This window comes from Mus pahari, chromosome 7 (assembly GCF_900095145.1).
Source record: "Mus pahari chromosome 7, PAHARI_EIJ_v1.1, whole genome shotgun sequence".
Taxonomy (NCBI): Eukaryota; Metazoa; Chordata; class Mammalia; order Rodentia; family Muridae; genus Mus; species Mus pahari.
This window is the reverse complement of record NC_034596.1, coordinates 80,167,924-80,182,846: the sequence shown is the minus strand read 5'-3', so window position 1 is coordinate 80,182,846 and position 14,923 is coordinate 80,167,924. Positions and strand designations below refer to the sequence as shown.

The 14,923-nt window shown below is 39.2% G+C and overlaps 1 protein-coding gene across 2 annotated transcripts in view; it reads right to left on the bottom strand.

Annotated features, from left to right (window-relative positions):
• Ylpm1 (YLP motif containing 1) overlaps window positions 1-14,923 on the bottom strand; it is a 76,988-nt gene that overhangs the window by 45,318 nt on the left and 16,747 nt on the right. For both annotated transcript variants that reach the window (XM_021202732.2, XM_029540536.1), the window contains exons 2-4: window positions 14,457-14,693; window positions 13,476-13,655; window positions 11,987-12,933 (exon numbers count right to left, since the gene is read on the bottom strand). In XM_021202732.2, the coding sequence (XP_021058391.1) occupies window positions 11,987-12,933; window positions 13,476-13,655; window positions 14,457-14,693 (1,364 nt within the window). The remainder of the gene's footprint in view (window positions 1-11,986; window positions 12,934-13,475; window positions 13,656-14,456; window positions 14,694-14,923) is intronic.

Here is a 14,923-nt window from a genome sequence, read left to right as displayed (position 1 = left end):
TTAATTAATTCAACTGGTTAATTCAGTGTTTAGAGTTACTTCATAACTGCTTAAGAGTCACTTAATACAGTCCAACTTTTCAAAGATTAGTTTTTAAAAACTAATAATGAGGAAGAAAAGTTTACAGAATAATTGGTCTTGCTTGTTTGAGATAGAGCAAAATCACTAAGCAGCCCTAGCTGGCCACTAAACGCACGATCAACAATGTGGGTAATGAAGGTAACAGCAACATAATGCAAATAAGTTAGAACTGACACAGTTTGTAGCCAGTGGGAATTAAGTAAGTACAGAAAAGGAAGCATTTAGGACAATGGCAAAGTTTATAGTTTAAGTGACTATGGAACAGTCAACACTTTTCATGCCTTTAATGAAGGGTTTTTGTTTCACTGTGTGGGAAACCAATGATGAATAATAAAAGTAATTTCAGCAAAATATTTAACTCCCAATCTGTCACTTTGGGCTTTGCTAGTGTAAAAAAATCTTGGTTTCAAAGGGAGAAACTACTATAGCACAGAACCAACACTAACCTTAAGAAACAGAAGCTGAGATTACAACTTTACTTTAAGGTTCTGAATCAACAAAATGGAAGGTACAGTACTGACTGAGAGGAGCTGATCCCATCTGAGACAGGTCCTTCCATATGGTCAGAGCTGGTCTAGAAGGCACAGCCCTCCTGTGTCAGTATAAATTCTAGGATTACAGGTGTGTACCACCACATTCCGTTAATCCTAACTTCTGGGAGGACACTGAGCCACATGAGCTGAAGTGCAAGAGATTCAAGACAGCCCTCACTAATTCCATGCCTGACAATTAAATGGAGGTTCTGTAGAGATGGCTTGTGGTGCAAGTGTGAAGACTGGAGTTGAGCGTTCCAGTCCCACATACAAACTGGATGGAGAGTTGGAATCACGGCCCTGCAGAGGACCTGGGTTTGGATTCCAGCACCCACACGGTGGCTCACAACTACCTATAACTCCAGTCCCAGAATCTGATAGCTTCTGCTGACCTCTGCAGGTGACAGGCAAGCATGAGGTTCTCATATAACATACATATTTGTAAGCAAACAGCCATACACATAAAAACAAACAAACAATGATGAGTGACTGTGACAGCTTACTTGTGTACAGGAGGTAGTCAGGGATCACTGGGGCAAACTAACTGCTTAGCTAATTTAGCCAGATTAGCCAGCTTTGGTCTCAGTAAACATAGATTATCAAAGAAAGACATCCAATGTCAATTTCTAGCTTCCACACCCACACATGTACATCTACATATGCATCACATACCATATAAAGACACACCCACAAAATAAAACAAAATAGGCTGGAAGATGGCTTAGCAGTTAAGAGTGATAGCTGCTCTAGCAGAAGGCCAGAGTTGGTTCTCACCCATGTCAGGTAGCTCACTGCCACCCATCATTCCAGTTCCAAGGAATCCTCTATGCACACACATACATACAAATAATAATAATGATAACAACAACAACAACAATACAGAGGCCTTGACTCTATGGGCCAACAAAAATATCAGGCTCATATCAGCTGAGGTTCCTGCTGAGAGTAAAGGGAATATGGATATGGAATGGGAGTCAACACTAATATTGAATGGTGCCAACACTATGTCAAAGACTTCTTTTCAGGGGAAAGGATTAAAGTACTTTTGGTTGTCTAGTTATCATACTAGGTATAAAAATCTCCCTAGGAACAAGTGCAATCAGAAACATATGGAAAAGAATCTGATATTGAAGTTCAGCCTACCTGGCTGATACTTTTCAAACCTATCACAAGAAAGCAGGATATATATAAACCGACAATAAAGAGAAGGCAGTAGACCAGAATCTTAAGTTTGAGTTATTTTTAAAAAATTGTCTTGCCTTGTCTTTAGAGACAGAGTCTCTAGTCCAGGCTGGCTTTAAACTCCTTATGTACTCAAGGATAACTTTTGATCCTCCTGCCTCTATCTCCCTGGTATGGGGATTATATATACAAGCATAGTCCACCATTCCAGTTTGTGGAGTTATTGAGGATCAACAAAAGCCTCTATATGCCAGAGAAATACTCTGCCAACTGTGCTATAACCTTGGCCCTTGTCTGTAAATTCTGGAAGATAAAAGACAACAACAACAAAAATTACAAGCAGCAATTTTCAGAACAACTGTACTGGCAGCAGAAGAGGATAAAATAAAAATATGACTGGCTGCCTGCAGAACCCAAAATAGTCAGGATTTTACAGTGCCTGAAATGTGGAGGGAAGAAGGAGCTTCCCAAAATAAAAGGTGCAAGAAGCCACTCACATGTATGGTTAATGGTCTTGGATCCACGCCTGGAAGAACAAGGCGGAGGAGGACAAAGCCTAGAGAAAACCTGCAACTTAGCACCGAGTTCTACTCCTCACACTAGAGGGGCTGCTCAGAGTAGGAAGAGCCAATCATCCTGTGCTGGAGATTATCATCTTATAAACATCAAAATTTATTCACCAGGAGATGACACACCATCCTAAGTTGGACTGGGCACACATTTCAGAGTGGTTTTCATGTGACATTAAGGGGAACAAGTCGGTGGCAATGAAAATAGTCAGAAGTGTTGAACATTGCACTGAGACAGCACTGATAAAACCTGTTTGCTAGGGCTGGAGAGATGGCTCAGTGGTTAGGAGCACTGACTGCTCTTCCAGAGGTCCTGAGTTCAATTCCCAGCAACCACATGGTGGCTCACAACCATCTGTAATGGGATCCGATGCCCTCTTCTGGTGTGGCTGAAGACAGCAACAGTGTACTCAAATAAATCTTTTAAAAAAATAAACCAAACCAAAATACCTGTTTGCTAAACTCAGTTCAAATTCAGACCTGAATGGCCCCAGTCAGGAAACTCTGCTCAACTACTAGATGCTTAGGAGATTACCAACGATGGGACCTTTGTAAAGAACTTACAACTTAATAAGAATTTTTTCAAATATGTATTAAGTATTTTGACCACATATACCTCCCATTACCTTCTTTTTCCCAACTCCTTAGAATGAACCCTTTCTTTCCAACAATTACCCCTTCCTTCATATCCAAGTTTGCACCCTACTAAGTTTAATTAGGGCTGCTTGGAGCATAGATATAGTTACTTATCAAACCATGAGCAATTAACAGTGGTATAGCCACAGGAACTAGAGCAGTGGTTTTCAACCTGTGGGTCAAAACCCCTTTTGATATCCTGTATATCAGATACTTACATTACAATTCATAACAGTAGCAAAATTACAGTTATAAAGTAGCAATGAAATAATTTTATGGCTGGGGGGGTGGGTGTCACCACAACACAAGGAACTGTATTAAATGGTCAAAGCATTAGGAAGGCTGAGAACCACAGGGCTAGAGAGATGACTCTGTGGTTAAGAGAACTTGTTGCTTTTGCAAAGGACCTGGGAACATAACCACCCATAACTTTAGTTCTAGAAGATCTGACATCATCTTCTGAACTCTGAGAGCACCAGGCATAGCAGGTCTGACAGCACATGCCTTTAAATCCTAGCACTTGAAAGGCACAGGCAGGTTGATCACTGAGTTTGAGGCCAGCCTGGTCTACAACAGAGTTCCAGGCCAGCCACGGCTACACAGAGAGACCTTCACTCAATCCTCCTTCCTGCAAATAAAAACACCAGGCACCATGTAGTACATATACATGCAGGCAAAACATACAGACATATAAAATAAAAGGTGGACCCCCCCCCTAAAAATAAGGATATCATTAACCCTTAGTGTTTCTTCATGTACAGTTTTCTTCATGTATTAGTTTTACAAAAATTCTCAACAGCTCTAGCTATATATAAAAACAAATTTCACTAACAGTTTTCCTTGTAGGTATAACTTATAAACAAACAAAAATTTAGGTTTTAAAAAACAGAAAAGGGCCAGTGAGACAGCTCAGTAAGTAAATGTGCTTGCCACCAAGCCTGTATGTTATCCTCGGGACTCTCGTGATGGAAGGAAAGACCCAATTTCTATACACAGACACAATAAATGTAAGAAAAAAAATAGAGTAATGTGTATATTGTCTTGCAACTATCATTTGGATTCATTCTTAAACTTACAAAATTTGAGATCTTAGTGATTTCCCCTATATCCTGAAACACTTTATAATTTCCTTTTCCTAGATTTGATTACTCATAACATTAATTTTTCTTAATTATGCTTTAAAAAACCAAAATAAGGAGACAATTACAATACAAAAAGAATCATCGAAGAGAATGAAACAAAGATAAAAGAAACATTATCACCTTAGAATTACCCAGAATAGCACACTGCTTTGGGGCTTCATTAAGCACAATGCAAACTCAAAACTTTCATTTCCTGATTGTAGTAATAAAGGGAAGAAAGCTGACAGATAAAGCTGCTTCAATTCACTACAACTTGGGAGCTGGAGAGATGGCTCAATAGTTAAGAGCACTGGCTGCTCTTCCAGAAGACCTGCCTTAGACTACCAGCACCTATGTGGCTCACAACCATCTGTAACCCAAGTTACAGGGAGTCTAATACCCTCTTCTGGCCTCTATCAACACCAGGCATGCATGTGAGGCCCAGACATACATGTAGGCAAAACACCACAATGCACAAAATTATTTTTTAATTATTTAAAAATTTTAAAATTATTTAATTTAAAAAATTATTTTAAAATTTTTAAAAAAATTATTAGAATCAAAACATATGTGCAGAAAGACTAGAATTCCAGGCACTAAAAGTCATATCCAATTCATCATGTAAGTGAACCTGCCAACCATGAATCTTCAGATGATTATATTCTAGATGAATATTCTCAAGCTCAAGACTCAATAAGCAAACAATAAATTCTACTTATTATGCATGGGTATTTTGCTTTCATCCATGTCAAAGAGAATGCTTAATCTCTGGATCAGCTATGAGCTGCCACGTGGGTGCTGGAATTGAACCCAGATCCTCTGGAAGAGCAGCCATTACTCTTACTGCTGAGCCATTTCTCTAGCCCAGTGCCCTTCCTTTAAATAGCAATACATTCTTATCAATGGAAAGCATGCAGTACTGCCACCTCTTAGGCATTAAACAGGAAAGACTTTTAATGCATATTGTGTGGCAAGAGTTTGGACCATCTTGACTCTCTAAAAGGATACAGTGATAATTATCTTTTATGTATGTGTCAAACTATTTGATACAAAGCAAATTTACTCTTAAAAATACTTAATAAAACTTCAAAATTGTTTTTCACAATCCTTTTAAATTCTTTTGTAAAATTTAAATATATATATAAATATATATAATTTTAATATATATATATATAATTTCTATATATCAGTAAGAAATAGAAAAATAGTCTAAAAAAAAAAGAAAACCCTTGAATTAGTGTTTCATACAAGAGGAAATTTAACCCAGTGATGACCGAATGGAAAGCAGTATAACTTTACTAGTTATCAAAAAATACAAAATTCCAACTTTTATCACAATAACACTAACCATCCTCCAAGGCAGCTAACATTTTGTAAGTATAACAATACTAAGAGTTGTCATGGAAGTTAAAAAATAATAAAAAAACAAAAAATTCTGAAGAAATACTGTTGACTAAAGTAAAACCACCTTTCTGAAAAACCATTTAACAATATGTACCAGTGCAGAACATGTACAGACCAGACCCTATGGGCAAACAATTGCAATCCTTTTAAACTGTGGTATGTCCACACAACGGCAAACTGTATGGGAACAAAAAAGAACAAACTACTGCAATACTTGCAAAGCACAGGATGAATCTGATAGCAATAGTCATATGAAAATGACAAACTCAGAATGTACACAGAGCATGCCGACAACTACACATACAAAATATCTCAACAAAAGCACATGCGTACATTCAGGCACAGTCAAGATATAGTCAGCACCAAAAGACATACTGCAGGCCAATGAGATGTCTCAGTGGGTAAAGGCACTTGCTGCCAAGCCTCATGGCCTAGGTGCCATCCTGGGATCCCTATTGTAGAAGGAGAGAAAGAACCAGCTCCCACAAGTTGTTCTCTGACCTCTATATCGGGCTGTAACAAGTGCCTATTCATGTACATAAAACAAACAGATATATAGATACACTAGACATTTCAACATTTTTAATCATAACTGATAATATTAGAATAAACAGGTTATGATAAAATGTTATGATAAAATCATATTAATGGACTATTCCCCAGCAATAAGAATGGTATGCACAGGCCGGGCATGGTGGCGCACGCCTTTAATCCCAGCACTAGGGAGGCAGAGGCAGGTGGATTTCTGAGTTCGAAGCCAGCCTGGTCTAGAGTGAATTCCAGGACAGCTAGGGCTATACAGAGAAACAAACAAACAAACAAAAAGAATGTTATGCATGACATAATCTCACATTATATTAAGTGAAATATACCATATCAAAGAGTATGTAAAATATCCCATTAATAATAAAGCTCAAAAAAATAGGCAGCCCATGGTATAAAAGACAGTATAGTGGTAATCTTTGGGTTGAGGAGAAATGACTCAGAAGGGGGATGAGGAGGCCTTTTTTTATGTTTGTTTTGCCTGCATGCATATTTGTATACCATGTGCATGCTTTGTGCTCTCAGAAGTCAGGAGTGGGCATTGGATCATCTGGAACTGGAGTTAAGGATTGTTGTGAACCACCATGAGTTTTGGGAATCGAACCCAGCAACAAAAGCTCTTAACTCCTGAGCCATCTCTTTAGCCCACTGAGGAGGACTACGTAAACATTAGTCATTTTTATTTCTTGATCTGAGTAGTGATGATATGAGTATGTCCTTGTGAAAATTCATAAATTTGTGTACCTGGTACTTTTCTACATTTATTATCAAGACAAAGTTTCATTACTGAAAAATACAAGTTCTGGGGAATTCAAATCCACTTATGTGAGAGTTGACAAACACAAGGATACTTCGTCCACAAGAAACAATGAAGAGAACACACACACACACACACACACACACACACACACACACACACACACACACACACGGTGTTAAACAACATAATATACTGTGATATGCTTTTGTCACTCGACTTTGAGAAACCTTCAGAGTTTAGAAAGCTGTCTCAATCTGGACTTCTGCAATTCCTTAATGCATTTTACAGCTTATATATTCTACTACTGTGGTTTTAGTAAATCAGCTTAGCTCCATTCTCAATTCTTGTCTTTCTACCAGTTTTGTTTTAGGACATTTTTCTCCAGTGTGGCTTACAGATCCCTTATGCATTCATAACAGAACTTGAAATAGCATAAAAGAAGTTCAGTTTCCTTAAGATTGTTCTAACTCAATCTCCTTGACTAATCAGCCTCTTGCTGATTTTGTTTTTAACTCAGTTATATAGGAGAAAAAAGATGTTTCTGAGTAACAGTCATAACTTTTCTCTTAAGAGCCGTATGAGTGGCCCACAAATTTAATCCCAGCATTCAGGAGAGGGCAGAACTCTTGAGTTTGAGGCCAGCCTGGTTTACAAAGCAAGTTCCATGACAGCCAAGGTTACACAAAGAAACCTTGTCTTGCAAAACAAAATAAAACATGAGTAAAGGAAGATGGGCAGAAATGGAAAGGAGACAAAGTAATACTGGAGAAAGACAGCATAGGCAGAATTCAATTTTAGGGCTAAAAACCCAACCTTATCAAAGTTACAGCATAGTGATGCATGCTTCCCACCTTAGCACTGAGGACGCTGAAGGAGGAGGAGTGAGAGTTTGCAACTACTCTAAGCTACATGATGAGTTCCAGGTCAACCTGAGCTAAGTAGCAAGGCTGTATCTCTGTCTCAAGAAATTACACCAATAAATCAAACTAATCAAAAAAGAAAAAAAAATGTTGCAGTTGATAGGATCAGAGTTTGATTCTCAGCACATGTATCAGGTGGCTAACAGATACGTATAAATCCAGTTTTAGAAGATCCAATACCTTCTTCTGGCGTCCTTGGGCACCTGTGTGCATGTTAATATGCATATAAATTTAAATAGATAGATAGATAGATAGATAGATAGATAGATAGATAGATAGATAGATAACACATAAAGTAGATCCTTAAAAATTTATATTTGCAATATGTAGAATTAGGCTATAAACAGGCCAATGATACTTCAGGCCCTGAGTAAGTGTTCATTGTGAAGGAGACTAACAAAACACCAGCTCCTAAAAAAGGAGCAGGAAAAACTAGAACCATTGAGAATGTGAAAAGAATTTGCATTTATATGGCTGGCAGAAAGAACAGGTAAGTTAAGGCAGTGAGATAAAAAAACAGTTTTTCATATCTGTAATAATATACTATGGAAAAGGAATAAAGTAACCCACTCTGTGTTGCTCCACAAAGGCAGATCTAAAACAGATAGACATTATATAAATATACTTAGATTTAATGTTTAAAATCCTTTCTAAAACACTCAAGAAGTTTTAAAAGCCAATGTTCCTTTATTTACATGCCAATATTCAAGCACAGCCCATCAACCTCTTGCCATAAAAAATACAATGAACTTAAAAGAGGATCAGAAGGCTGTGATTCCAATCTCTTTTCAATTACAGTAATTGCACAATTTATTATTTTTTAAGATTTTTATACATCTTATCACTTATTTGTGTTTGTCTATATGTGTGCAAGTACATGCAAGTCACAGCATGCATGTGGAGGTCAAGGACAACCTGTACCAATAAGTATGTAGGTTCTGGGGTCACACTCTGGCAATCACCTTTACCACCAAACACCTTCTCATTGACCCTGGTATTTCACTTATATTCAGCCCAAGTTTCAGCATTCTTTACCTTCTTTACAGTCATAGAATCATTGAGAGATGATTTATATAATAAGGTGATGTACACAAGACCTAGCACAGCAAGCTAAAATACAACATAAACCTGGGCTGCCAGAGAAGGACTACAATAGGTAATTCCTAAAATTCTTCTTAAGATTTATTTATTTATTATATGTAAGTACACTGTAGCTGACGTCAGACACTCCAGAAGAGGGCGCCAGATCTTGTTAAGGATGGTTGTGAGCCACCATATGGTTGCTGGGATTTGAACTCGGGACCTTTGGAAGAGCAGTTGGTGCTCTTACCCGCTGAGCCATCTCACCAGCCCCCTAAAATTCTTTAGAACTATGATTATTAATTGTACCTTTGAGGGAAGAACTTAAAATGGGTCCTATATTTGATAGTCAAAAGAGGAAAACAGTATGAGAGGAATCATGGGAGCTGGAAACCCTTTATGAGGTGGTAGGACTACATGTCTCTGATAACCAGTTGCTAAAAGGCAAAGCTTGCTTCGAGAGACAGACACGAGTTCAAATCAACAGGATGAGCTATATTGCAAATGAACAACAGCACAACTGCAGTCACGACTGCATGAATCTGAATGACGGCATTCCATACAGGGCTTAAAGCAGTTTGCTTTGCGTAGTGCCTCGGTTCTGTCCCAGTCACACAACACTGACCTAGCAAGTTAGCTATCCTCTCTGCTCCAGATTGTAGATGGTAACATGAAATAACTCACCTAGTATCACAGGTTATTTACAAGACTCCCCAAGATATAAATGGATATAAAGGTTCTAACATGGCTCCAGAGTATACAGAGGAATTCAAACTAATTACACTTAATTTTTTCTGAGCTTCAACTTTGAATGGAGTTTCAATCATGTTAGTTCCAGAACTTTAAATTGGGGTCAACAAACAAAAAAGATACATTTTTTTTTTCCTTTAGAGACAGGGTCTCCTAGAGTCCAGGCTGTCTTCAAATTTACTCTGTAGCCAAGGGACTGCTTGGACTTATGATCCTCCTACCTCTACTTCCTAACTGTTGGGAAAATAAGCATGTACCAACCTACTCAGTTAATGTGGTGCCGGGGATCAAACCCAGGGCTTTGTAAAGGCCAGGTAAGCATTCCACAAGCTGAGACCATGTTTTTGTTTTTAAATATTAAAGGCTTAAATTTAAAATGACCTCAATGCACTGACACTGAAACCAAAAACTAATATACAAATAACTGACAAAAAGGAAATTATATAACTTTCAGTATAATCCTGTATATATTTTAAATCTCCCAATAATAGAACTAAATTATATATATATATTTCTATTATAATTTCTGACCAGGAAAAAGAAAAACAAAATATTTTTCCAGCTAGATGTGGTGGTGGACACCTTTTATCCCAGAACAGGGGAAACAGAGGTAGATAGATCAAAACCAGCCTGGTCCACAGTGCAAGTCCCAGGTCAGTCAGAGTTATTAAGACCTTGCCTCAAAACAAAACAAAATTTTCCTTAGAAAACTTGACATTTATGTCACCCCAAGAGAAAGCTAGACTCTTTTAAGCTTGGAAACATGAATCTTATAGATTTCTTTTGCGAAAGACTTGATATGCAGACTGAGCCTGCCTTACTACATGTATGATGTACTTTTTTAAAATTACATTCTGTATGTATGTGGGCGTACATCCTCCTTGGCCCATGTGGTATGCAGAGGACAACTGACAGGAGACAGTTCTCTCTGCCCATCATGTGGGTTTTACAGACAGACCTCAGGTCATCACATATAGTAGCAGGAACTTCTCCCAAGCTCATTGCTTAACCTCTGGAATACTAGGTTTGCAGGCATACAAGACCATTCCTTGTTGAACTTAATGTTTGTTTGTTTGTTTGTTTTTCAAGACAGGGTTTCTCTGTGTAGCCCTGGCTGTCCTGGAACTCACTATGTAGACCAGGCTGGCCTGGAACTCAGAAATCTGCCTGCCTCTGCCTTCTGAGTCCTGGGATTAAAGGCGTGCGCCACGCCACCACTGCCCGGTGCATTTAATGCTTTTTTTTTTTTTTTTTTTAAAGGAAAACAAAGCAGCAACCACTATTTTTTTCTTTTCTAACATATATATTTGTTTGTTTGTTTATTTTATTTATTTAATTTGTTTATTTTATTTATTTTGTTTATTTTATTTTATTTTATTTATTTATTTATTTATTTATTTATCTCCTGGGGGGGGGGGAAGACAGACATCTCCCTAAGGAAAATATAAAGGATGCAAGGTCCCAGGGTGGCCCAGGTGGAAGGGTGGCAGGGATTTTGTGACTTTTCTTTTGTTGACTATTTTGAGTAAAAGCAGGAACTTGGTATGGTGGTTTGTATACGCTTGGCCCAGGGAGTGGCACTGTTGGGAGGTGCGGCCTTAGCTGCCTAAAAGTCAGCTAGCAGTCTTCAGATGAAGATGTAGAACTCTCAGCTCCTCCTGCACCATGCCTGCCTGGATGTTGCCATGTTCCTGCCTTGATGATAATGGACTGTAGCTCTGAACCCGTAAGTCAGCCCCAATTAAATGTTATCCTTGCAAGAGTTGCCTTAGTCATGGTGTCTGTTCACAGCAGTAAAACCCTTAGACATGTGGTATCTGTACAAACAAATGGTTTTTTAAAAGGTCCTATTTACCCTTATACTAATCTAGCAGATGATACTTGCTAATTCAATTATTTGTCAAACAATCAAAAAGAAAAACAGGTAAGTTTAAAGTATTATTCCCATTCTTTCTGTCTCTGTCTTATCCTTTTTGTTACATGAGACAGCATGTCATATAGCCTAGGCTACGCCTGGGCTTGATTTTACATATAGCTCAGGATCATTCTTGAAATCCTAAATCTCTCTTGCCTCTACTTTCCAAGTGCTGGTATTACAGAGTGTGCCATTATAGTTGGCTTAAAATATTATTTCTAAAACTGCAAAGTCAGTAAAAAGTGGTCAGCATTACTCTAAATTATATTCATTCTAGACTATTATAGCCAGATAAAAGTAGTCACATTAAAGAAACAGGAATATGCAATCTTTTCCAAGTTATGTCAGGTTGAATTAACAAATAATACTAACATTTTAACTATAAAGTCATGAATGTATACATAAAAGTACAAAGGAAATACAAAAACTGTATAATCTTTGGATTCCAGTACAGCTTATATAAAATTGGCCACAGTAAGAGCATTAACCTACCTTGGACCTCTTGGACCTTCCAAGAAACTGCCCTTAGGAGGATCTGCAAGCAGTCCACCTGACTTCACTGGCGTGTCCTTAGCTGCAATGATGGATTGAGATAGAGCAGAAGACTCGCCCAGTCCTTGCTCAGATGAGAACACCTTGTTCAGAGGTTTGGAATTCACTTGTTCTGACTGAGGTGGAGGGTGATATGCTGAAGGTGGGGTTGAACCAAAAGACACAGGTGTGGGAAGCAGTGCTTGTCTAGGTTTCTCTGGGACCTGTGAGTTCTGAGAACCAGAAGTTGGTGGAAGTGGGGCTGTTAACTGAGGAGGCATCCCTTGTGGGGCTCCAGGGGGAGGTACTCCAGGGGGAGGTGTGGCTGAAGATAATGGTGGGAGGGGTAGGACAGGTGGTCCCCCAGGTAGAGCAGGTGGGGGAAGGACTGGTGGTGGCCCTGCTGAAGAGAGGGAAGGTGGGGGGAGAACTGGAGGTGGTCCTGCTGAAGAAAGAGATGGAGGCATTCCTGGTGGGGGGACAGAGGTTGGTAGAGAAGGTGGCATCACAGGCGGAGGCATACCAGGTGGTGGGATGGAGGTAGGCAGGGCAGGGGGCATCACTGGTGGTGGCAAAGATGGAGGTAATACTGGAGGGGGCATTGTTGGCAGAGGTGGAGGCATCTGAGAATACGGAACAAATGGAGGTGGCATTGACATGTTCCCCATGTACTGGCTCTTCACAGTCTGAAATGAGTTGACTTTCTCCTGGAGATAGGTCTGAGTGGCTTTCATATGTCCCTGCCATGTTTTCCACTGCTTCTCATACTCCTGAAGCTGATCTTTATGAGGATAGGAAAGGAGCTGTTCCTCCCACAGCTGAAACTCTCGCTCCCACTCTTGAAAGAGATGTTGAAACTGTTGCTGCTGCATCTCATAATGTCGCAGCTGTACATCCAGAGACATGGTCTACAAATAAAGGACAAACATTCTTTCAAGACAGCCATGTAAGGATTAGTCCCAACTTACATTAATAAGTCAAGACTACATGAGATTTTAGGAAGTTAAGAAACATTTCCGAGGGGAAGATAAAACTGCCAGACCCTTTTAGTGATGGTGCTTTTTCTTCTCTCGGGCTAAACAGCATCACGTTACTCTAGTATCCTTTGAAACAGCTACTTGTCAACACTTCTTTTTTTAATAACTTTTTAAAAATTTTTTTTAAAGATTTATTTCATGTATGTGAGTACACTGTCACTGTCTTCAGACACACCAGAAGAGGGCATCGAATCCCATTACAGGTGGTTGTGAGCCACTATGTGGTTGCTGGGAATTGAACTCACGACCTCTGGAAGAGCAGTCAGTGCTCTTAACCGCTGAGCCATCTCTCCAGTCCCCACTGTCAATACTTCTTTATCGCTAGTTTTTCATACTCACATCTCTTTTAGGAGCAACAAATCCTTTATGCATCCTTGGGATACTTCCTGGTTACTTATTTTGGAAACACTTACCTGTATGTGTGGTGAGTGCTGGATAACTTGCTGGTACTGCTGTAGGATCTGCTGTAACTGTGTGTGCCTCTGCATTATTCCTTGATACTGGAAGCCAACTCGATGCTGCTGGTGCTGTTGCCAATGTGCTGCTGCAGCCTGCAACTGTTTTAATCTAGCATCCTCTTCTGGGTCTTCTGACTAAATAAGAGAAACACAAACTTTTCTAAGTCATAAAACAGCAACCAAATCAATTGAGTCCAGAATCCCTCCAACTCAGGCTAACTGAGAACTGCTCTCCTATATTTAGACAAAACACAAATCCCTCTCTACATAGTTACTGTGGATGGTAGGACAAGGGGTTTAAGGGCCACCATCTTCACTAGATAGGACAACCATTTCCCCAGTAGGAAGTAAATCTACAAGTCTAGTACTTTCAACCCACTGAGCAGCAAAGAACCTCCATGCCTTCCTTCTCTCACCCTCTCTCTCCCTGTCACTGTTCACTAGTGGACTACGATATATAGTTCAGTAAAGCTGTGAGAATGTGGGGAGTTTCCATGCTTCAGTCAACAAGCTCAATGTGACAAAGATGGTCATTTTTAATGCTTCAACACTGTAAGACAGCTATTATAAATGACTATGTCCATTCTTCAGATGAGTAAACTAGTAGAGAATGATTACCTAATCTGTCCAGAGTCACATCATAAATGGCAGTGTTTGGGCAATTTACCATAAAAGCTAAGGATAAATGACTGCTCTGTACTGTGGTCATGAACCCGCGTGGACATTTCTCTTTTGTGCTGAGACACTCCATTCAAGAGTATCAGAATGCTTCATTTTCAGTCAACCTTCTCATAATTCCTTTGCTAAAACTGATAAGCTGACATCTGGGTACTTCAAAAGTAGAATTTTACAGGTAGCTGAGCAAATGAGAATATACATCCATTCTTGACATAAGTGTTTGCAAAACTTATATGACTGAATAAACAAAATGATTACCTGGGGTTCCTCCGGTGGGAGTGGAGGTGGTACTTCTTCATTGGGAGGTGGTAATGGGGGCTTCTCAGCTGCAAGAGGTTCTGCTATCTGACTGGCAGCTGGCCCTGGAGCTTCTTCTTTGATGGGTTCTGGTACATCCTTTGCTGTGACAAGTCCCTTTTTATGTCCCGGCAAATGCACTTTTGTCCTCTGCTGCAAACTAAGCAGATGCTGTCGATACCAATATTGTTGTTGCTCCTACAATACAAACCATTTTTAAGAATTTTATTTTATTTATTCCATATGTATGTGTGCTAATAGGCAAAAACATGCCAGTGTGTGGAGGTCAGGGTATAACTTCCAGGGGATGGTTCTTTCCTGCCATGTGAGTTCCAAAGAATACAACTCAGGCATGACAATAAACGCCTTCCTTGCTGACCCATTTCTTTGGCTCTTTTTTTTTTTTTTTTTTTTTTTTTTTTTTTTTG